The sequence below is a fragment of the Mustela nigripes genome, chromosome 9 (genome assembly GCF_022355385.1).
Source record: "Mustela nigripes isolate SB6536 chromosome 9, MUSNIG.SB6536, whole genome shotgun sequence".
Lineage (NCBI taxonomy): Eukaryota > Metazoa > Chordata > Mammalia > Carnivora > Mustelidae > Mustela > Mustela nigripes.
In genome coordinates, this window is record NC_081565.1 from 32,600,719 (window position 1) to 32,625,566 (window position 24,848).

A 24,848-nucleotide genomic window follows, 5' to 3' on the forward strand; every position below is an offset into this window, starting at 1 on the left:
TCGGGGCTGGAACCCCCTCCCATTCTCATCCTCCACTGTACAGCCAGAGTGCCAGGCCTAAAATTTCATTTAACCTCTTAGAACTACCAGAAGGTTCCCAAGGACCGCAGGGAGAAAAAGCAGGCACTTTACCTTAGCATTCAAGGCTTTTCTAGTCTGCCCTCAAACTCCCCATGCTCAGCTAGCTTCTACCGCTCTTTTCAGAGACCCTCTGGCACCTTTGCCCTTTGCCTGTCTGAGCCTTCTCCTGGCTTAACTGTCTCAGGAAGTCTCCCCAAACCACAAGAACCTCTCTTACTCTGAGAGCCACAAACCTGGGACCCTGCTTTCCCACTAGGTGGGAAGCTCTCCAAGGGCAGCTATGTCCCATACCCTCGCCACCCTGAAAAGTTCAGGGTGTCCCTTTCCCTCCCAGACAATGACCAGCAGCCGGCTACCACTGAAGCAAAAAGCAGCTGAGCTGAGAAGTCCTCATGAATCACCCAGCCTAACCTCAGTGTACATTTGGGAGAGACTAAGGTCCTGAAAGTTCGTTCCTCAGAGCCCTCCAGCCCCAAGGCAAGTGTTTTACTTGCCCCCTGTCCCAGCTCTTCAGGCCCAGCTTTCAATGTGGGAGATTTTACTGCTTATTCATTCCTCAAGGGATGTTGGGAAAAATCAGCAGGCAACCGTTGCTTAGCAACCACAGGCCATTTCCCCAACTGCCTTGGAACTTAAAGAGGAGGAGCTAAGAGTAAGGTCTGGATAGGCCCAGACATCCCCATGCTCCTCCAATCCTGCAGTTGCAGGCACTGCCAAGAACCCAGAGAACCCCCATTTTCCGTTAAGAAGGCACAGAAATAGAGAAGGCCAAACCAGGAGGACCTCAAGGGCCAGCTCCTCTAACAGGAAGGGGAAGGCCTCTTTTTTGGGTCTGTGCCTTGGTTCTGAAGATGTAGCATTATTTGTCAAACTCCCCAGATGATTTTGGAATCATACTGTGTCAAAGTATCTTAGGTGCTCAGCCAGAGGGTGGTGGCAGGGTGAGGAAGATGCAAAGCTGAAACCCACTCGTGCTCTCGGCATTCGTTAGTTTGAACCACAAAAAAACGCCAATTTCCAACAATTTTCTAAAAATGCCACTTTCATACAGGGCAATGTAATACAAGTGGAAATCAAGGCAGAAGGAACCCTAAGAGTGCCTTTGGTTTTAACCAAATCACTTAAAACTTTAGATGGAGAGACAGCACAGCGTCTAGGCACCCTGCTCCGGGAACGCTAAAAAAAGGGGAATTAATTCTACTGGAGATGACCCCGAGCTGAATTCTGACAGGGCATTCCCGACAGAAGATGAAGGACGCTCCTAACCCTACAAGCTTGTTCATCCCTATGCACACAGACCTACTTCCAGACCGATGGGGGGCGGGCCCAGGTAGTAACAGCACCTGCTGTTTTGCCAGGCACAGTTCTAATGCTTTACAACTATTAACTCATTTGATCCTGACTTATTCCTAGGAGGTACAAAGTTATACCAGTCCTATGCAGGGCAAAACTGAGATCCAGAATGAATATCTTGCTCAAGGTCACACAGCTGGTGGCGGAGCTGGGGTCGTGCTCACGTCCCGCAGGCCGGACTGCTCCGGTGAACATAGCTGGTCCCTGGCGGGTGCCTGCTCACTCCTGTTTTGCCTATGATGCTTTGCTCTAGCCTCCTGAGTCTGCCTCTGGATAACGTTCCTCGAGCTGAGATGAGGTCCTGTACCCAGAGAGGAACTTGAGTTTGGAATGCATGATCAGAGACAGAGCTGGACTATACAGGACAAAAACTGGCTTTGATCCAGTGCTGACTCTGTATCAAGACCTGTGCTGCCAAAAAGCGGCAGTTTCAGTGCACAGTCATGTGACCTTGGGCTAGTCACTTCACCTCTCAGAGAACCATCTGTAAAATGGGGGCAGTGACCCTGCCTTCTAGTATTGGCCAATGGCTATGAACTTGCTTTAAAAACCATCCAGTAGTGTACCATGCCAGGACCCACAAGCCTTCCCAGCGGCCATCCTGTGGTAGCAGGAACCTCCTTGAATATTCTCCATACAGGACCAAAATTTCCCTTGGGGTCCATGATTAGAAGATCACTGACCTAATTCTCCTTCAGATTTATACTTACAGAAATTTCTTAATACAGCAAACTGCTTGCAGATATATTTTTAAATGACATTAATTTTATAGTCTATGATTTAATAAATATGAACACTGTAACCTTTTAACTGTGTTCTTCACTGGGAGTTCACGTTGCGTGTAGGCCCAGACAGGACCTCACTCACCTGGCGTCCCCTCCACAATTTTCTTGTGGTAGACAGCTGGTCCCAGGTTCAACAGTGCTAGTGATGGGGAATTCACTACAGAGTATCACTAAGTGCTTGCCTACATGAAGACAAGCCCTCCCTCCTAGCTGCTCCGATCCAAGACAATATTACGTAGTTGTTGGCATCTCTGTGATCATCCTTTAGCAACATGGAAGCCATCTGTGGTCCCTTACTGATTCTTAGAAATTCAGGGACCCTCCCTTACCTCTTGTATCTCTTCTGTTTCTGCGATTCTCCTTTGTCAGGGAGCAGGGGAAAGTGATGTCAGCCTAGCAGAGGACACACACACAGGTGGGCCTGCACAGCCTGGTCCTGGTGGGCAGGAGTCTACGCTATGAGAAGGAGCCAAGCTGCATGTGAGGTGAGGTTAGGGGTCAGCACGTGGGTGTGGGGCCAAATCTCAGTCCAGCATATCCCCAGAAGCCTGCCTTGGTTCTCCACCACCTAGAGAACAAAGTCCAAACTCCACAGGCTTTAAGGCCATTGCTTCCTCCTTTTTTTTTTTTTTTTTTTTTTTAAGATTTATTTATTTTAAAGAGAGAGCAGGAGCCTGGGGGAGAAGCAGGGGCAGTAGACAAAGGGAAAGGAAGAGAGGATCTCAGGCAGACTCCACACTCCAGTGCAAAGCCTGATGTGGGGCTCAATCTCACGACCCCAAGATCATGACCTGAGCTGAAATCAAGAGTTGGATGCTTAACCAACTATGCCATTTGGGCACCGCTCCTTGCTTCCTTTCTGACCACCTTCTAAATCCTTCATCCGCATGGAGCCAGTCCCTGCCAAACAATCACCTGCATGTCCTTGGACACTCTGGCACCTCCCAAGTCTGTGCCTCAAATCCCAAGATTCCTCCTCCTGTCACTTCCTAACCTACAAGGCTGAACTAAAGTACCACCAGAAGGCCTTCCCTTGCCATGCCTCCCCTCCCATCCCTACTCCCAAGTTTCCCATTCATGGCTCCCATAACCTTTAGAAAACATCTCAGCAATTCACACATAAAGCATACTATTTGTAGAGGTACCTGCACCCAATAGGCCAAGAACTCTCCAGCGGCACTGGTCGGGTATCTCCCACCTGGCAGGTGGTCAAGGACATCTAATAGACCTGAGCTTCCCAACCAGAATGGACTAAAGGCATGCTGGGATATCAATCCTTCCACCCTCAGGTCAGCCAAGGGCAACACAAGATGGCCCGCTGCTACTGGCTGTGGGTGTGCTGTTTACCCACCTGTGGCAAACACAGGCGATAATTTTCCTTCAAACTTCAATTCTTAGCACATCAATTGAACACATTCTCTTTTACACATGAGTACAGCCCAGGACTCCCTCCCCACCCCAACCACACTTACAAATATCAGTGCCTCGGGGTGACTGGATGGTGCAGTCCGTTAACTGACTCTTTGACTTCAGCTCAGGTTGTGATCTCTTGGTCGTGGGATCAAGCCCTGCATTGGGCTCTGTGCTCAGCATGGTGTGTGCTTGAGATTTTCTCTCTGCCTTTCCCACTCCTGTTCTGTCTGAAATAAATCTTAAAAAAAAAAAAATATCAGGGCCTCTGCAGAACCTGCTTTGGGATCCACAGGGGAGGGAGGCTCTATACTCACAAGTAAAGAAACTTCAAGAGGCTAATTATATACATTTGAAAAGAGACTCAAGTGTACACTTCCAAACAAGGCACCAGAGTGACAAGCTCAGATAAATATGCACAAAGATTAGGAATGTGGAAATACATTTGAAAAGAATCGTTCTTGTCAGTATTGGTTCAAAAGAACAAAGGGGAGTCTGACATGGACTCTGAAAGGTTCATGCTGCTGTACAATGTAAAACAGAGGGTCTTTCTCCTTCGCTGGGTTCGTAATTTCATTATGAGTAGGGAAGGGCTGATTTCAGCATTACCACCATATATAAATGTCCCCCTACAAATGCACCATGCCCACACTCCCCGTCTCCCTTACGCAGCCCTTTTACTCCCCCCCATTGCACATATCCCCTTCTGACTTCCTGGGATTCACTTACGGTGCTTATGGTCTGCTGTGCCTCTCTCCCCACCTGGGTGAAAGTTCCGTGAAGAAACGTGGGCTATTCACCGCTGTCTCCTTGTACCTAAAGCAGGCCCTGGCACACGGCAGGCTCTCCCCATTGTGGCGAGGAGGAATGAATGTCCTTTCCTCTCTTTGCTCATAGAGATATGCAGGCTCTCAGCAGCTCTCAGCCCACCAGATGCCTGACCAATCCCTTCTCTTGATGCCCAGTGACTGCCATGCAGCTCACTGGGTACAGAGTCCCAGGGCAGGGAGGGAATAAGGGTAGTGGAGAAGACAGGTCTGGAGGGAAGGAACATTTCAGGTCATGTGGATTGGCTTTATGGGCAGGATGAATGAAGGCTTAAAGAAGAGGACCTTGTACAGCCAGATTTCAATCTCCTCCCTTCCTCCCAGTATCCACACAGCAAATGGACAACAGTGATTTGCTTCTGAGCAAATCGCCCACCCTTCTGGGCCAGCCAGCCTGAAGCAGAAACTAGCATGTTTGCTCTTTGTACCCCTCCTATGGGCTTGCCAGTGCCTGGCCCCAACATGTGTACATCAGGAGGAGCAGCGGATGGAAGCCAGGTTTCGAGGGACCACTGCTCCTATCCCATCTCCCCCAACAGTACCAGCAAGGCAGTTCAGAAAATGGCACTTTATTTTAAGACTTGATTTTTTTGCCATGATTTTCTACCCATTCTTCCATGATGGTGTCGTCTTCTTCAACAGTGACCAGGACTTTCTTGCCCACCAGACTAAAGATGTCTTCAGGAGGGTAGCCTTTGGGCTCACCCACCTTTACCGTGAGCATGTCCAATGTTAGAACAGTGCCTTCTGGAATTTTCACTTTGGCCACCACGGACTTGCCCAGCTGTGGATAAAATGAAGATTCAGTGCCAGCCTCATAGAAATTAACTGCTTCATGTTGTTTTATACCCAAGGTCCCTGACCTCCCCAGTCTTCACAGGTACCCTGGGAGCAGGGATTCTGTTCTCCCCTCGGTGCCTAGAAGAGCATCTCACATCCAGCAGGGACCTGGCCAATGTGGGGTGAATTAGGAGGCTTGGAGGGGCCTCTGGATAGAGCACACAGCCCAACAGAGCCAGGTTCAAATCCCCTTCAGGTTCGTGCAAGCCACCTAAGTGGTGGAGGTTCTCTGTAAAATGGGAGCTAACAGCACCTCCAGTTTGTCAGACGACTATAAGGATTAGCGATGATAATGTATGCAATCTACCTGGAGCACAGAATGCTTCCGAACCATGAAAATTACAATTACTTTTGTCATCATCCAATTCAATCTTACTTTAAACACAGGAAACGGAGGTGCACAGAGGGCAGATAACTTGGCTAAAGTTGCCGGGAACCAGGATCCTGGGTCCTGGCCCATGGCCACTCTGCTCAGTAAAGTGAGACTATGGAGGGCTCACAAGGCTGAGTATGCTGCTACTCAGAGGACAGGTAAGGGGCAGACGAGACAAGCATGTGAGGGGACTAATGGATACCAGAAGCTCATGACCAGCCTTTCTGTGTCTTGTCCAGAAAAGTTGAACAAATCACTGCATCACTCGACATCCTCCATGTGAGGGCCAAGGGATCAATTCTAAAATTCCATGCTAGGACTCAAGTTCTGCCAGTGGATTTACCAGATGATGCACCACCCTGCTGTAGTCACTGTTTGCCCAGGGAGCTGGGAGGTTCGAAACCAAACTAAGGGCTCAACTCTCCTTGTCAATTCTGGTGCAATTCCCTCCCGTTTTCCTCTGCAAGGCAGTTTGTTTCTTTTTACCATGACTTCCGTGTCCTGGTACATAGGCATCTTTAATCAGGCCCTACTAGAATAAAAGATGACAGCATTCCTCATACCTGCCTGGGCTTCGGACTCTGCCTCCCCCCAGACAACCACAGCAGATCAGGAGTGCCTGCACTTCTGGCAGCCCCAGGGCGCCTGGCTCTGGGAACAGAGGCCAAGGCAGGTCTAGGCCACAGCTTCTAAGAAGCCCAGACTGTCAGCGAGGCCTCACCATCCCATCCATCTGAAGGTCAATGCTGCACAGCTCACACTGCTCCCAGGGGAAGATGTGCGTCATCCCCCACCAGCCCTGGCAACAACCCACTGCCCCACCCATCCAGGGTCGCCTCTGTTTACAGATGCCTCAACAACGTATCACAGGTCCTTCCTTCTCTTGATGCCTCATGGAACCCCTGTGGCCGATGGTTTCTCAAGGCTCACCTACTCCAAGGGAGTAGGACTTCACCAGCCAGGCGTCTCATGAGGCTACCCCTGAACCCACTTACAGCTCCTGGAGTCTAGAGCCCTGGAGGCAAAGACTCAAGAGGCTTGGTGGGAAACTACAGCAGGACCCTAGAAGGCCGCAGAAACTGCTAACACTCCCTTAAGTGACATGCTTTTCCCACTGCTAACCTGAGCCCAGACTCACAGGGTCAGTACCGACCCCCGCAGCAGGGAAGCCCATGGTGGCCCCTCCCAGGACAGTGGAGCGGGGCAGGGTCATGCAGAACCCACCTTCTCGTTGCAGGCAATCTCACAGGGCAGCAGCTGCTTGGTCGGGGAGCCCATGGCCCTTTCCACCAGGCGCACAGACCGCACCAGCTCGGCCAGCTCTGCAGGCTCCAGCGAGGCCGAGTGGTCGCTCCCCTTCCAGGTCTTGTCCAAAGTGATGTGACGCTCCAGCACCTTGGCACCCAGAGCCACCGCAGCCACAGATATCGCTATGCCCGTTTCGTGCCCAGAATACCCTATGGGAATGTCAGGGAAGAGTTTCTGATATTCCTTTAAAATAGAAAAAAAAAAAAAAAAGAAAGAAAGAAAAACGGTTAAGTATTGTGACCCTTTACGCACAGAGTGTAGTCAGGCAGATCTAGGCTGGAGTCCCATTTAGGCCTCTCACTGTCTGTGCAAATACAGGCAAGACACTGAGGCTCTCTGAGCTTCTCCTTCTTGGTATAATACCGCTACCTGCCCAGGGCTGCTCCAGATGCGTGAAAAGCACTCGGCACATCGCGATTCTCCCAAAACAATGGCTACTGTTAGCAAGAAGTCTAAGAATGCTTCACATGGCACAAGCCACCAGGAGTAACAACAGAACTACAACCGAATGCCTAAACTCATTCAGAAAGCATCTGTCACATTTAATTAGCCTGAGATGCTGAAACACAAACATCATTGTCAATAATATATACGGCCCAACCTTGAAACAAACCTTTGGTGGAAATGCTAAATAATTAACTAATCTGTGATCTATAATTCACTGAAGAAAACAAAAGACATTCGTCAAGCGGGTCTTGTCATTGAGGGGGACCAGAAAGCATAAATGTAGTAGAAAGACCCAGATGGGGTCTAAAAAAAGATCAGTAGGACAGCTGAGTGGCAAAGGCCCTGAAAACCAGGCCCGAGGGTGAGTGACAGACAAGGGAATGCAGGCTGTGGGGTCAGAGTGCTGGAATATGGGTGGGCCGGCCTGAGGTGGGGGAGGCGGGCAGGCCGCTGACCCTCACTGTGCCCCAGGACATGATGGCATCCTGGGTGAGAACAGAAGGGAAAGGGGGGCGGGCCATATCCAGAGAGAAAGAAAATCAAGGAAAACATCTGGAGTCACATAAGGCAAACTGCTGATGACCGTAATCTCTGTGGGATGAGATTTCAGAGAACGTTAAGCTTCTACAGGACAGATTTCAGAGCTGTTGGAGTTTTTAAAGAAAGGTCACATTTAAATTTTTAAAATGACATGATTTAGAGATGAGCTAGAAATAGAGAAAAAGCTACCACTTGGGAGAGACAGAAGTTTAGGTTAAAAGGTAGCAGTGTATGCTTTCAAAAAAGGCTAATTTTTTTTTAAGTTAAATATGAAAACTGTGTAGCAACATGTACAAAAGTTTAGACTATCGTGGGGGGGAGGGGAACAGAATGTCAAAATACTGTACCAAAAGCAAAATATAAAAGGAAACTAGTGAATTGCAGTATTGGGGTTATATGCCTGTGTATATTTAAAATTCCACTAATATAACTACAATGGTTGTGTAGGATAATTACATATACATGTCTCTAATTAAGTTAAGCTTCGGGTGCTACCAGGAGAAAGGAATGGCGGAGGCCCGAGACAACAAGAGACAGGGGATTCCAGTCCCAGCTTTGACACCAAGCTGCTGTGAGGTCTCAGCCAAGTAAGGCCTTTTCCCTCTGGGACTGGGTTTCACCATCTGTGAAATGGCTGAGGTGTAGGAGACGAAATCCTTCGAGAGAGAAAACTCCCTCAAGGCTGTCTCTATAACCACCTTGAGCCTCATGGAGGCTCAGAATTACAGGCAAAAAATAACAGAGCTGGCCAAGAGCAGAGAGCAGGAGAAGCCAGAAGTTTCGAGACAGTCTCCTACAACTCAGTATGAAGAAAACCCAATGGGTATTTTGCATACCAGTGACCCTACTGGCCTTATTCACAGTAGCCAAAAGGCAGAAGCAGCCCAAATGTCCATCAACAAAGGGAGAGACAAATCACAGGCGGTATATACACACAACGGAATATGATGCGGCCTCAACAAGGAATGAGATCCTGGCACACGGTACAGCATGGAGGAGCCTTGCACATGGTGTGTAAATGTGCGCAGACAGACACAAGGACACATGGTGGGATTCTGCTTAGATGAGGCCTCTAGAGGAGTCAGATTCATGGAGACAGAAGCAGAATGGAGGCTGATGGGGGCTGGGGGAAAAAGGAATGGGGGACTCGGTGTTTAACGTGTACAGTGTCAGTCTGGGAAAATGGAAAAGTTCTGGAAATGGGTGGTAGTTATGGTCACATAGCCATGTGAATGTTCTTCACGCCACTGAACGGTACATCTAAAAATGGTTAAAATGGTTAAATCTTCTTTTACACACACACACACACACACACACAAAAGAGATGGCATACTAAGAAAGGATATGAAGCAGCAATTGACAGACGAGGGACCTCTGATGGCCAATACACACAGCAGAAAGTGTATACAGACAATTATGAGAAGGCACTCCTTAAATCTCATAGGGGGAAAATGAAGATTGGTTTTTAAGAAAAATTAATTTACAATCACCCTCTATAGAATGTACCTGTTTTCTTAACTGCACAGGTGGTTCTGTTCAAATTACATGAAGCAGGTAAAGACTGGTTAGAATTTTGGCTACAAGAAAGGTCCCAGCTTTCCCACGGTACTCAGCTCAAGGAACGCCACTGTGGCGTGGCCCAATCAGACAACGGCCTGCTCACCGCAATGACGCGCAGGTTGACGTCCTCGGGGGCCAGCGGGTATGCACTGGTGCACTGAAGGAAGCAGAAGTTGGGGTTGAGGGGCTTCACGATCTGATAGACTTGCTTCATGGTGTCCATCGACTGCATCCCGCTGGAGATCACCATCGGGCGGCCTGAGTGACCCAACACCAACACCATCAGCACGTTCTCTTGGGGAGTTGGGACTCTCCCTCAACCACACCCCAACTGCTGGTCCCATCATCCAAATGAACTCCACAGGGATCTCTCAGACACTGTGCCAGCCACAGTTGGGGGAGAGGGGAGCCTGGTGGATTCCTGCCCCCAACCCTGAGGAAATGGGAGACTCCCCTCACCCCCAATACTAGTGTTTAGCGAAGTGAGCTGAAGTCAGGAGGCAGAGGAATTTCACAATCCTCGGAGAAAGATGAGCATCTCGCTGGATGAAGAGGCTGCCCAGCATGGGAGGGTGAGGGGGAGCACGGCCCCCAGCTCAAGGGCACAAGGGAGTATGTGAGGCCCAGAGCAGCCACCTCCCAGCCGTGTGATCTCGCATGCCTACTCTATGAACTAAGTACAAAGCATGATAATCCTAGAACCTGCTTCAGTGCTGGGGTTGTCAGGAGGACCAAATGAGAGGATTCATGTTGCAAGACCACTTTACAAACTGAAACAGGCAGAGGTTCGATATTACACTGTATGCACAGACTATTTCTCAAAGTCAAACTTTCTCTAAGAAGCCTTCTATATGCTTCCATATTCTTGATTTCAAGTACAACAATAATCTTTAATTTAAAAGGTTCTTGGGGCACCTGGATAGCTCAGTGGGTTAAAACCTCTGCCTTTGGCTCAGATCATGATCCCACAATCCTGGGATCAAGCCCCACATCAGGCTCTCTGCTCTGCGGGGAGCCTGCTTCCCCCTCTTTCTGCCTGCCTTTCCGCCTGCTTGTGATCTCTGTCAAATAAATACATTAATTATTTAAAACACAAAAAATAAAAAATAAATAAATAAAAGGTTCTTTAAAAACTAACTTATCCTTCATGTCTTTCCTTCCAAAGTCAGCACATGGAAAAACAGAAGTATATGCTAAGTGTAAAGAGGTTTCTAACGCCTGTCTTCAGGAGACTCCTCTGGTGGGCTCTACAAAGGGAATAAAAATGGGAAGATTTGAGCTTCTTCATTTTAGGGCAAAAATTAAACACTCACCTTTTTTGGCTGTCTTCTCCAGATAAGGAAAATTATTAGTGTCCCCAGATCCAACTTTGAAAAACGGAACGTTCAGCTCATGTAGAAACTCAACTGCCATCTATAAAAATCAAAGAGGGAGCTCTTTTTCACTGCTGTTCAAACTCACCATGCTCAGGTCGGGCGAGGAGCCACAAACAGAAAAAACCCTCCTCCTGCCCAGCAAGAGAGACTCTCAAAACAACAACCGGAAAGCTGGGACAGGTGTGTTATGTCCGTCACTTCATTCAGATGCAAACCTGCATTCACAGCAACCTGTCCATTCGTCCAACAAACAGTGCACGCTGGCCTGTACTGGCTTCTAGCTCTGCAAAAGAATCAGACCCCAGGCCAGACCTTCCTTCCCAAGGAGCCCAGGGTCTCATCACAAAGAGCTCATGACCTAATCTTGGTCCAGAAAACCAGGTGGTGAGAAAGTGAGTGTCCCTTGAAGGCCTTACCCTTCACTCAAAACCAAACTGCCAGGAAAGGAAGCCATTTCAACCTTTGGCACGAGTGGAAAAAATGCAGCATTTTATGGCCCAGCCCTGATCCAGTGATCCACAGCCGGCCAAGCCCATCAACCCCCCTGTCAGCCTTCAAACCCTGCTGCCCACAGGAAAAACAAACCTCGTTCACTTTTTTTTAAAAGATTTTATTTATTAGAGAGAGAGAGTGAGAGCGAGAGAGCAGGGGCAGAGGGAGAAGCAGACTCCCTGCTGAGCAGAGAGCCGGATACAGGGCTTGATCCCAGGACTCCAGGATCATGACCGGAGCTGAAGGCTGATGCTTAATCAACTGAACCGCACAGGTGCCCCTCATTCACTTTTTTTTTTTTTTTTTTTTTCCCAACACAACATCACTGCGAGGGCCCTGCACCGTCCTTTACCTCCACCCTGGTTCGTCAGTAAGACTCAGGGTCAGGAAATTGTTAAGTGTCAACAAATGCTAACAGAATCAGTAGGCTACAAGTTTAAAGAGTAAAATCTCAACTTGTTATCAAATTATGAAACCCCCCAAAACTACCTTTTATTACTTTTTTTTTAATTGGAGTTTGGATACCAGAAGTTGGGAGAATCAAGGTCTCAGAATGCTTCCAAATATCTAAGTTCAATCTATTGTAAAATGCTACCCAGGTCTCAAAAGTAGGTTTGGAAGGCTGGATCCTTGCTTCTCACACCTGAATATGGTACAATGATCTCCCAGGGATCTTGCTCAAATGAAATGCAAATTCTGATGCTGCTGGGTTAGGGTGGGGCCTGCAGCTCTGTTTCTCTTAAGTTTCTGGGTAATACTACCACTGCTGCTCCATGAACCCTATTTTGTAAGGAGCTAGGGCTGGAAACCTAGAGGGCACAGCAGTGGCAATTCCACCGTCAGGCTCTTTACATCAACCCGAGGCTGCCCGAGCTTCCTTCCACCTTGCCCGCAGGTGATAAGCTACTCCAATCACTGGCTACACTCAGAAAAACCCACTTTCCTTCCATGTAAATCCTCTAGCATGAAGGTCAGAGCTGCAGGAGAGCCATACTCAGTGCGTAATGAGCCAGTGAACAATTCACAGGCAGTTCACAAACCCCTGGGTCCAAGAGACATCAGCCAGTGTGGCCCGAGTGCCCCTTACTCCCAGGCCTGCTAAGCTGCCTTCGCTGGAGTTCGAGTGGTGTTCCCTGTGCGGGATTTCTCCCCCACCTCTCCTGTCCCCTCCGAATCGCTCTCTCTTACCTCTCCTGTTTATGTATCTCTCACACTGTTAGCCAGCCCTGAAATGGAAGTGAAAAACATCCCTTCTAATGGGTTTATTGAACAAAGTCTACGTCTCCCACTTTTCTCATTCTATCTGGCTGATGGAGAGTGTTTTTCTACCGCAAGAGGGAAAACCCTATGCTAAGTTTTCTTCCTTACAATGTACAACTCCAGAGAGCAGGGCTCATGATGATAAAGTCCCCAACAGCATGAATAGGAGAGGCAGCTGGAGCCTCTTGCAGCAGGAGGAAGGAGGGACCAAACGCAGGAGGAACACTGTGCAGAAGCTCACCTATGAGGGCTGGAAAATCTGCACGGAATTCTACAGATTCTACAGTTTTCAAACGAGAAAGAGGGGGCCCGTTCATCTCTTAAGGGAAAGGGGTGTGTTCGCAGTCCTCTGGAGAACCAGCCCCACCTAGCGGCCATTCCGAACACTGCCGCTTTGGATTAATCGCTGCAGAGGGTGCCAACTGCAGTAATGGGGCAGATTCCTAGGCTGTAGTGCCGGACCCAGGGCCCCTCAGGCTGGGTCAACGCCGGTGGCATCCCCGTTCTCCATGGACTCCCCAGCTTCCCCACCCCGCTGCCCATCCCTTTTCCATGTAGGAGTACCGTGCAGCCAGGCAGCCTCACCATTCTCCTACCTCCCACCCCCCAGCACAAAGGCTTTCAGTCTGTCGGAAAGGAGGGGCCAACAAGACCTTCCCAGGGAATCCACTGGTTTACACTCGCAGGAGAGGGTCCCACCAACAACCTGGTTCCGGAAAATGCTGCACTGCCAGAGCTCCCTCTTACAGGGTCCCAATAAATACAGTTGTCTAGCCTTTTTTTTTTTTTTTTAAATCCCAGTATTTCCCACACTTAACTCAGAACCCTTGTTTATTAGGGGGAAGGGGGTGGGGGAGAGGCTTCATTACTAATAATTAATTGGTAGTAATTACTAATTAATGAGGATGGACAACGCGTGTCCACAGAACCTCCTTGCCATATCCCGGCCCACTGATCTGAGGGGTAACAGAAGCAAGAAGAGGAACTGGGAATTTTCTAAAGCCCCTTCCCCACCCCTCAGCATTTGAGATCCTGTGGAAAAGGGGCAAAGCCCACAGCAATGAGCCGGGGAGAAGAGAGGGTGCTGGAGAGCTGCCCAGCATGAGGGAATGAGGAAGGGGGAAGTACAGGGACAGTCCCAGTGGCCCTGTCAGAGCACACCACGGCTTGGGTAGAGGGTGCTCTGCTAGCGGGGTAGCAAAGGAAAGGAGAAGGGAGGAAAGGGGGTACCTCTCTCTGGGGTACCCAGCTCTGCTAGGACAGGACACTTGTGTGCGAGGGCAGCATATCCTTCAGGAGCCATCTCGACAGTTGTGGCCTCTACTGGCTTTCTCAAGAGAACTCTCCATTTAGACCTAAGGAACTCTGTTCATTTCAGTCCCGTTCCATGTGTCTCTCAGCAGCTCTGACCAGGGCTCTGGTAATTATGTTAGCCTTGATAAAATCCCACCTCACTGAAACCTTCCCTCAGCATATGAGGAATACCACTGAGAGGAGAAACGAGGCACTTGATAACTGGCTGCTGCCCACAAGGAAGTCAGGGCTAAATACCCGGCGCCACCTGCCAGGTACACACAGAACAAGTGACTAACCCACTTCTTACAGCCAGGCAGACAGGACATGCTGGTTCAGAAAAGGGACCTGGCCAGCGAATTAACTCTTGTAAGGCTCTTAAGAATGCATCTCCGGGGCGCCTGGTTGGCTCCATTGTTAAGCGTCTGCCTTCCACTCAGGTCAAACCTGCTTCTCCCTCTCCCACTCACCCTGCTTGTGTTCCCTCTCTTGCTGTGTCTCATCAGATTAAAAAAAAAGAAAAAGAAAAAAAAGAATGCAGGTCCCCTCATTACCTATGCCTGGGTCAGCCTGGAGGACACTTGGGAAGCATGGCATTCCGGGGCACAGATACCGCCCTGTCCAGATAGCGTGAAGCAAAACAACTTCAAAGGACTCTCAGTAACAGAACGCCCGACCACTCACCACAGCCATGGGGGCTGGGCATCTTTATCACCCTGTCTTGGCAGATGGCACAAAAAAGGTTACACGACAAGCCTGAGCTCACAAAGGGTGAGCACCAGAACCTGAACTCAGAGCGTGTGGCCACAGAGCCCGTGTCGCCCACACCACACAGCAGGGCTTTCCTGGGGAGCAGAGGGAAAGGAGCCGAAGGGTAAGGCTGAGAGGCAGACCCCGACCACCAACACCCGGGCTCTTCTCCATCTCCCAGCTGCTCCTGCTTCTGCCTCAAAGCCACCTAGGAGTGAACGACATGAACAAGTGACCTTTCCTAAGGACACGATGCCAGGAGGTGCCCTCTCTCCTTCAGAGGCCACATCCGGCAGCTGAGGCACCTGGCAGCGTGGGTTGAAAAGGAAAGCCCTCATACCAGGTGCAAGTAAGTGGCCTTCGTCCTATCTTCTCTGGGTCTGCATCAGAGCTGGGAGAGCCTGTGGACAGCAGCTTATTCACACACAAAAGGAAACAGAGGCCCAGAGAGGGAAGGGGCTCGCTAGGCTCACACTGAGATCAGCTCAGAGCAGAGTCAGGGCAAGAAGCCAGCCAGATGTCCTGACGCTCAGCCTGGGTTGCCCTCCTTAACTGTAGCTAACATCTGCTCAGCGATGGCTGTGTGCTATGCTTTATGTCAATAATCACAGATAATCCCCACAACAACCTTGCAAGATGGGTTCAGGTACTAACTGTGCTTTTGCACAGAAGCACAAAGAGGCTGAATCACCTCCACCTGGACCCACCAGGGATGAGAAGCAGAAGCATATTCAAACTTGGAATCAGACCCCGGAGTCTGCAGGCTCAACTGTGAAACCTGGGTGTGCACCATTCAGCATGGGGCTCCCCAAGGTTTGGCACTCTTAAAAATGACTAAGGACGCTTGGAGCACTAGGTATGGTACAAAAACAATGAATACTGTTACACTGAAAAGAAATTAAAAAAAAAAATAGCCTGACTACATGTATAGTAACAAGTGCTTAAATTGACACAGGCACATACAAAGTTGGGATGTTACTTTGTAGACATCTACTTTGTATCTTCGTGGTAAATCATATGATGAAGAAAAATTATGAATATATATACCATGAGAACATTGGTAAGAGTGATAAATTTTTAAGTGGCTTTCATTTTGGAAAATATTTTATAAATTCTAAAACCACTGAGAATATATTACAAATAAATGATTTCATTTCAGTGTAAGAATTTCCTGTAAATAAATGTATCTAAAGATTTGTTTATTCAAAAAAAAATGACTACAGACTCTACAGGGTTTTTGTTCATGTAGGTTCTATCCATTTACGGAATTAAAACTAAGGTATTTGGGGCTTTTTAAATTTTTTATTTTGAAATAATGATAGCTTGACATGAAGCTGTAAGAAATAATACAGAGAAGATCCTCTGAACCCTTCACAGAGGTCCCCCTATAGTGACACCTTACAAAACCAGAGTACAAAATCACAACTGGAAAAGTGACATTGACGGGGTCTACTGATCAGATTAGATGTCACGATTTCTACAAGTATTCATCTGTGCGGGCGTGCATCTAATTCTATGCAGCCTGACCGTGTGCACAGACTCAACCACCAGAGTCACATTCAAAACTGTGCCATCATTCCAAGGCTTTCTGGCCACATCCACTCGCCTCCTTTCCCCTCCCTAACCACTGACAACTGCTCATCTGTTCTCCAACTCTGTAACTTTGCCATTTGCTACATACACTCAACGATATAGTATGTAACCTTTTGAGACTGGCTTTTTCACTCCATGTAATACCCTGGAGAGCCATCCAAGCTGCAGCACTTATCAGCAGTTCATTGCTTTTTATGGCTGGAACTGCTCCCCTGCTAGAGAACTCTCTGGGTTGTTCTAGTCTGGGAGCTATTACAGGTGAAGTTGTCGTGGACATGTGTGGACAAGGTTTTGTATGAATTTTAAATTATCAAATGACACCTGGTGGGCTACGCGTTAAGCATGTCTAGTTTGTGTTGTTTTTTTAGGTATGCAATAAATGGTTATTTTTTACGGAGCTATAATTGACACATAACAGTGTATTAGTTTTGGGTGTACAAAATGATTTGATATACACACGTTGTGATATGACTACCAAAAAAAGTTCAGTTAACATCCATCCCCACACACAGATGCAAAATATTTTCATGTGTTGTCCAGCTTACAAGAAACTACCAGTACACGGAGTAAATTGTGATAGAATACCACATGTGAACTATATTAAAATAAGGTATGTTTATAAAAAGGAGAGTACTGTATATTCCAGAGTGATTACACCTTTCTGCAGTCCTACCAGCAGCCTAGGAATGCTCCATTTTCTCCGCATCCTTACAACCTTTTGGTGTGATTGTCACTTTGTTTTACCAGACTGATAGCTCTGTAGCAATACCACATTGTGGTTTAAAATGGAGAAATTTAAAAAAATATTTTATTTATTTATTTATTTATTTATTTGAGAGAGAGAGAAAGCATGAGCAGGAGGGCAGAGGGAGAGGGAGAGAGAATCTCAAGCAGACTCAGAGCTGAGCAAGGAACCCAATGCAGGGCTCAATCTCACAACCCTGAGGTCACGACGTGAGCCAAAACCAAGTCGGACACTTAACTGTGCCACTCAGGCGCTCCTAAAACTGAGAAATTTTAGAATAGACAAGCACAAAAGAAAAAACATAAATTGGACATCATTAAAACTGAAGATGTTTGTGCTTGCAAGAATACCATCAAAACATGAAAAGACAACCCAGAAGAATGGGAACCATTTCTGCAAACCAATGCCTGACTAGGGGAGTCATATCCAGAATATATAAAGATAGATAACCCAATTAAAAATTGCCAAAGGATGTGGGTGCCCGGGTGGCTCAGTGGGTTAAAGCCTGTGCCTTCAGCTCAGGTCATGATCCCAGGGTCCTGGGATCGAGTTCCGTATTGGGTTCCCCACTCGGTGGGGAGCCTGCTTCCTCCTCTCTCTCTGCCTGCCTCTCTGCCTAATTGTGATCTCTGTCAAATAAATAAAATCTTTAAAAAAAAAATTGACAAAGGATGTGACAGACATTCTTCCGAAGAAGGTATACAAATGGCCAATAAGCACATGCAAAGGTGCTCAACGTCAGGGAATAGGAGTCAAAACCACGATGAGATGCCATTTCGCACTTGCTAGGACATCTAGGATCAGAAAGTCAGATTCTTCACAAATGGTTGGTGAGGACATGGAGAAACCCAGATGCTCCTACACTGCTGGAAGGATTAGAAACTAGGTGCAGCCATTTTAGAAAACAGTCTGGCAACTGCCCCAAAGTTAAACACAGAGTTACCACGTATGCCCAAGAGAGTAAAAACATGCCCGTGCAAAACCTGTACCTGAACGTTCATAGAAGCATTATTCCTGCTAGGCAAAAAGTGGAAACGATCCCAATGTCTACCGGCTGATAAGCAGGTAAGTAAGACCCAGTCTCTCTGTGCTCGAGACCGTTACTCAGCCATAGCCAGGAGCGAGGCACATGAGCAACACAGACAGACCCCGAACACGTCACTGCGTGGAAGAGGCCAGAAACACAGGACCACAGGCTGTCTCATTCTGTTTACCGGTAACGTCCGGAAAGGGCAAATGTACTGAGACAGGAAGCAGTGAGAGGCTGCCCTGGACAGAGGGAAACAAGGGGACTGAGAAAGGACTGTAAATGGGTACACGATAAAAATGCACAGAAGTCCGCTCTGGTGAAGGCCACCACAACTCTGAAAATACTAAAATCAACTGAACGGTAAACTGTAATTGGTGAATTGTGTGGTCTGTGAAAGGAGTTGTTACTAAAATAAAAGAGCATGAAGCACACCTTTCTGTAGCCACTGCCAGAGGAATGACGTCATCACACACCACACACCCTCTGGAAAACAACACTATACACTTGGGAGAGAATGACAGTGAAGAAGGTAAATCACATTTGAATATCACTGTGAAAACAGTGTGGACCTGGTAGACCTTCTGAAAGGCATCCTGACCCCCCCGGGGTTCCTGAACCACACTTTGAGAACCACTGTCATACTCTTCCCATTACTCTCATTTGTTATTGTTGCTTTCAGGTGTCACTGCCATGGAATTCCCACGTGACCATTCTTCCACTTCCCCTTTGGTCAGGTTTTAGTAAAACTGCCCTGGGGAAGCGACAATGCGGTGGAGGGTCAGGGAGTAACACCACCAAGGTTGATTATTTTTATTATTTTTTTTATTTTTTAAGGATTTACTTATTTGGGGCACCTGGGTGGCTCAGTCGGTTAAGCATTTGCCTTTGGCTCAGGTCATGCTCCTGGGGTTACAGGACAAAGCCCTGCAATGGGCTCCCTGCTCAGTGGGGAGCCTGCTTCTCCTTCTGCCTCTGCCCCACTCATGTTCTCGCTCGCTCACTCTGCTCTCCCTTTCTCTCTCTCAAATAAAGAATGAGAGCGTGTGCTCTCTCTAATAAAGAGAGAAAGTGCATCACATGCAAGCTGGGGAGAGGAAGAGGGAGAGAATCTCAAGCAGACTCCCTATAAATGTGGAGGGCTCAATCTCACAACCCTGAGATCATGACCTGAGCCAAAATCAAGAGTCAGATGCTTAACTGACTGAGCCACCCAGGTGCCTAAGACTAATTTTTTTAAAGATTTTATTTATTTATTTGACAGAGAGAGAGAGAGAGATCACAAGTAGGCAGAGGGGAAGCATGGAGAGAGGGGGAAGCAGACTCCCTGCTGAGCAGAGACCCCCCCCAATGTGGGGCTCGATCCCAGGACCCTGAGATCATGACCTAAGCCAAGGCAGAGGCAGAAGCTTTAACCCACTGAGCCGCCCAGGCGCCCCATTCGAGACTATTTTTAACAAACAGGTTAGGACTTAGTCCTCTAAATGAGAGTGCTTCTCAAATTCATTCCTCTGGGAAAGGCTGTATGCAAAGACAACACTAGAGACCCAGAACACTGCCATAATCTTTGGAAATTCATTCCAGAGCTTTGCAGTCCTGTCTTTTTTTTTTTTTTTTAACTTTTTTTATTAACATATGATGTATTATTAGCCCCAGGTTTACAATTCACAGCACTCACCATAGCACATACCTTCCCCCATGTCCATAACCCAACCACCCTCTCCCTACCCCCCTCTCCTTGGCAACCCTCAGTTTGTTTTGTGAGATTAGGAGTCTCTTATGGTTTGTTTGCCTTTCCATCCCATCTTGTTCCATTTATTCCTTTCCTATCCCCCAAACCCTCTATATTGCCTCTCAACCTCCTCATATCAGGGAGAGTGTATGATAATTGTCTTTCTCTTACTGACTTATTTCACTAAGCATAATACTTCTAGTTCCATCCACGGCGTCGCAAATGGCAATATTTCATTTCTTTCTTTCTTTTTTTTTTTTTTTTTAAGATTTTATTTCTTTTGAAAGAAAGGAATGTCTTGTTACTGACTCATTACTAAGCCAATGGGACCCAAAGTTTCACACTCAGCACAAGAAGGATTGGTAGTTTCCTTAACCCAAATCTGCCCTCTGAGGATGAAGGTTTGGCTGTCTGAGTGCTTGAGTTCTAGAGGATTGCCAGAGAGCAATCCCAAATTGCTGTGAACCCACAGTATATGACACAAGTACAAAATGAAAACAAATGCCACTTTCTAGGTGTGACCTTCCTTCCGAGGCACTAAGCATGTACCAAGATCAGGAAGTACTAAGATCAGGAGGTACTAAGGGCCAGGATCTGGGTCCACAGGGAACACACAGACAGGGTCCCATCTTGAGACATGTGCTTCATGTATACGGTCTCATCCGCTTCAGAAGACAAGCCTGCGGGTGAGGTCTCTTAATCAATGCCTTGCCATTTCCCTAAGAGGAAACAGGCCCAGGGAGATGAAAGAAGAGTGTGTTCAGGTGGGGGGTGGGGTGGGCGGTTAGCTAATTAGTGACTACGGACACTCTCCCTGTGAAATGGGGAGAACTGTGCTATTTGAAGAGGTTGTTAAGAAGAGTGAATGAGGGCGCCTGGGTGGCTCAGTGGGTTAAGCCACTGCCTTCGGCTCAGGTCATGATCTCAGGGTCCTGGGATCGAGTCCCGCATCGGGCTCTCTGCTCAGCAGGGAGCCTGCTTCCTCCTCTCTCTCTCTGCCTGCCTCTCTGCCTACTTGTGATCTCTCTCTGTCGAATAAATAAATAAAATCTTTAAAAAAAAAAAAAAAAAGAAGAGTGAATGAGTTGTGATGTTTAAAATATCTAGCAGAGAACATGGTACATCATAAATACGCAAAAAATGTCAGTTAATAGTAGAACCAAAAACAACACCCAAGTCTTTCAGTTCTTAAAGCATATGCTCTTTCCTGCTTAAACTTTTTTGATTTTCAGATCCTATAAGAATCTGATAAAAACCACTAACCCTCTCTTTTGTTTGGCTCCTTCGTTTATTCCTCCAACAAATGTCTCCCAACCACCGACTACAGGCCAGGCCCCAGAGATGCCTCCATTCAGCTAGCAGACTGGGATGGAAATGGGAGGGTTAACACACCATTACTCAAGTAACGAGAGACCAAAACAGGAGGGGTCTGAACCAAGCTGGGGAACAGGAGGAATTCCCTGAGGAAGTGTTAAGCTGGGATCAGAAAAAAGCCCAGCCACCTCTTCAGGAACACTTTCCTCAAAAAATCTGTCTCCTGGTCCCCAGAGCAGCTCTTAGGCCCAGAGGCTCTCCACCCACTTCAAGGCAATAAAGAGCAAGGCGGAAGCCCAAGGCTCCACTAAGCTCCACGAAGCCACACACACCTGGACTGATGCCCAGGCAGAACTGAAGGACCGGGGAAAGCACACTGCACCTTCGAGACCCACTTCCTGCACGTGTGACTTTGTACAAATTTCCCAACCCCTCTGAGCCTCCATATCTTCATCTGCAAAGTGGGGCACAGTAGGGATAAAATATATTTCCTGTAAGGAAAGATGCTCTGTAAGTCATAATTCAAAAGTAGGAAATTATGATCATCAAATGCACAACTGGGTCTGAAGACTGCCAGGCTTATGAAAGCTGTGAATTAAGGGATGAATCTGTCCACAGAACTGAGGCCTGGACTTGTCATTTCCCCAAGATGCCTAGGTTCTCTGCCTCCCTGCCCCTGTTAAAACCACCAACAGCCTAGGCGACCAACCGCCCAGACTCGACTTATGTTTCCTTTCAACTGTTTATAAAACATATTCTGGGATTGGAACAGGGACACAAATGGTCAGGGAGGCCTACAGAATGAACTGGAATCGATTCAACTACTCTGACTGACCAAAAGTATTCCAAAAGTTTCAAGAGCCATATAAATGCTCATAGGTTTCATCTAATGATCAATTTCTGCAAAGCCACCCTAAAGAAACAACACAGAACACAGAAAAATGATGTTCATCTCAGCATAAGTTAGAAGCACAAAAAAACCCTAGAGTAACCTGCAATGTACACAAGTAGAGAAATAGTTACATTATAAATCCTCAAAAGATTAATTACATTGCTGGGGCACCTGGGTGCTGCAGTCAGTTAAGCATCTGACTCTTGGTTTTGACTCATGATCTTGGCTAGTGAGACCAAGCCCCAAGTCAGGTCTGCATTCAACACAGAGTCTCCATAAGTTTCTCTCTCTCTGCCGCCCCCCCCCCCCAGCTCCCCTCATCCTCACACATATTCTCTCTCTCAAATAAATAAATACATTTTAAAATTAAAAAAAAAAAAGAAGAAGAAGTATCACATTGCTATGAAAAACTTTAAGAACAGGGTGTCTGGGTGGCTCGGTGAGTTGGGCAATGGACTCTTGCATTCAGCTCAGGTCATGACCTCCGGGTCGTTGAGATCAAGCCCCACATCAGGCTTTGCACTGAGCTGACCACGGAGCCTGCTTACGATTCTCTTTCCTCTCCCTCTGCCGCTGGCCCCACTCACTCAAGCCCGTGTACATCTCTCTCAAAAATTAATAATAGTTTTTGGGGAAAAAAAGGAACTTAAAGCAAAAGATGTGAGGACTTATGTCACTTATATCTCAGTAAAGCTGGAAAGAAAAACCCAGATATGGGTAAAAACTTCTTGCATAATGTTAAATGGGAAAAGCATGCACAGAACCAAATTCCGTGCACAGAACCAAATATTCACAAATATAGCAACCATGCAATGCACATAAGACTTAAATCTATAAAAAGAGCCATCATATAGCGATTACGGGTTAGTTTTTCCTGTTTCTAAACTTTCTAAGATGTTTATTATTTTTACAATTAAACTTTTGCATTTGAAAAAGAGTACACAAAGGAAATCTCAAAGGGGCAGGTCACAGAGCAGACAGGACCTGAGACGTGGTACCTGCTGGACCCTTCCAGAATGCCAGCATGACCATTCTGTGAACCACTCAGGATGCCTACCAGTGCCCCCCACCCAAATCTGCCAAGGCCACGCAGCAATGGGTGGAACCCTGTCAGAAGGGAGGATTCCTGATTCCTAGTCCAGGCCACTTTCCACTGGGAGAAAACTGCTCCGGCAGGGGTCTCCCAGAAGCTTGAGGGACTCAGGGATGCCAGTGTGGCTGCCCCCTACTCCCAAAGACAACTTGTTTAGAAACTTCTGGTACTCCGCCCACAAAATCCCACTGGGCCTCTGCCTCTCCTGGCCTCCCATTCAGTTGGGAATTGATACGGTTTATGTGATCGGGAACGCTAAGTCTAGAAAGCACAAAAAAGGCTCAAATAAGCAATGGCTGGAGTTGACTCCAGGCCTAGCAAAGGACAGAGCAACACCAAGGGCTCACCTCATCCATGCCTGAGGCGGTGAAGAAGATGCCGATCTCCTGGGCATATCTCTGCAGCTCCTTGTACTGGGCATGGCTGAACTCCAGGTGGCGCTTGTGCTCCCCATACGTCTTCCCCCAGGAATGCTTGGACATATAGGGCCTCTCCAAGGCTTTCCGATTAAACTTGTACTCCAACTCACTCTTCTGGAACTTGGCACAATCGGCCCCACACTCCTGCAACACACAACAGGCTCCTTTCAGTGGCCTGTCGTGGATTCTCAGAGAAAAGGGAAATGCTAGGGCAACAGCTCTGACATCAGTATCTTTAAAAATAAGGTTGACTGGGGTGCCTGGGTGGCTCAGTGGGTTAAGCCGCTGCCTTTGGCTCAGGTCATGATCTCAGTGTCCTGGGATCGAGTCCTGCATCGGGCTCTCTGCTCAGCAGGGAGCCTGCTTCCTTCTCTCTCTCTCTGCCTGCCTCTCAGTGTACTTGTGATTTCTCTCTGTCAAATAAATAAATAAAATCTTTAAAAAAAAAAAAAAATAAGGTTGACTGACAGAGGCAAAGAGGAAAAGGAGAAGCAGAGTCTCAAAGGAAGAGAAGGCTGGGAATGGGGCCTTCCCCTACTGTCCCCCCTTAAAATGCAAAAAGGAAAAAAAAATGTGATTTTTTTTTTCAGTTTATTTTATATTAAAAATAATTAAACAGCTAAGGAAGACTTTTAAGTTGGGTAACTCCGCAGAGGACAACAAAATGAGCACTGGACCAGAACTGAGGGGAAGTCAGGATGTGACTCTCACTCCTGCCTGGATAAGTCAGTCCCGCTTTCAGGACTCAGCATTTCCATCTCCATCAACAGCTGCTCTGGGCTCACTCCAGGACCTGGAGCAGCTCAGAGGAGCCCCTCATGGGCCAGGAAACAAACAACTCTGCTTTAGCTGTTCCACGCTAGTGCTTTTCTGCATGGCATCTTAGTTGAACAAGAGATTCTGGGGCAAAAAGGACAAAAACAAGGACTTAGATAGGCCCAGGCCTTACTGAACAGAAACTATAACATGAAAGTTGGATTTTCCAGCTATAAAAGCTCTAATTCTATTGCCAGTCAGCCCCCGATCTCTCACAACTGCTTTTAAAAACCAGTCAATAGGGGTGCCTGGGTGGCTCAGTGGGTTAAGCCGCTGCCTTCAGCTCAGGTCATGATCTCAGGGTCCTGGGATCGAGTCCCACATCGGGCTCTCTGCTCAGTGGGGAGACTGCTTCCCTTCCTCTCTCTCTGCCTGCCTCTCTGCCTACTTGTGATCTCTCTCTGTCAAATAAATAAATAAAATATTTAAAAAAAATAAAAATAAAAATAAAAACCAGTCAATAGAAATACGGAGAAGGGGCACCTGGGTGGCCCAGTAGGTTAAAGCCTCTGCCTTCAGCTC

General features: G+C 47.5%; 1 protein-coding gene across 2 annotated transcripts in view; it reads right to left on the bottom strand.

The window, feature by feature from the left end:
* Positions 1–5,009: 5,009 nt before the first annotated feature.
* NANS (N-acetylneuraminate synthase) overlaps positions 5,010–24,848 on the bottom strand; it is a 22,843-nt gene continuing 3,004 nt past the window's right edge. For both annotated transcript variants that reach the window (XM_059411222.1, XM_059411223.1), the window contains exons 2-6: positions 23,439–23,654; positions 10,838–10,937; positions 9,628–9,782; positions 6,894–7,160; positions 5,010–5,240 (exon numbers count right to left, since the gene is read on the bottom strand). In XM_059411222.1, coding sequence (XP_059267205.1) covers positions 5,031–5,240; positions 6,894–7,160; positions 9,628–9,782; positions 10,838–10,937; positions 23,439–23,654 — 948 coding nt within the window. In that variant the 3' untranslated portion in view covers positions 5,010–5,030. The remainder of the gene's footprint in view (positions 5,241–6,893; positions 7,161–9,627; positions 9,783–10,837; positions 10,938–23,438; positions 23,655–24,848) is intronic.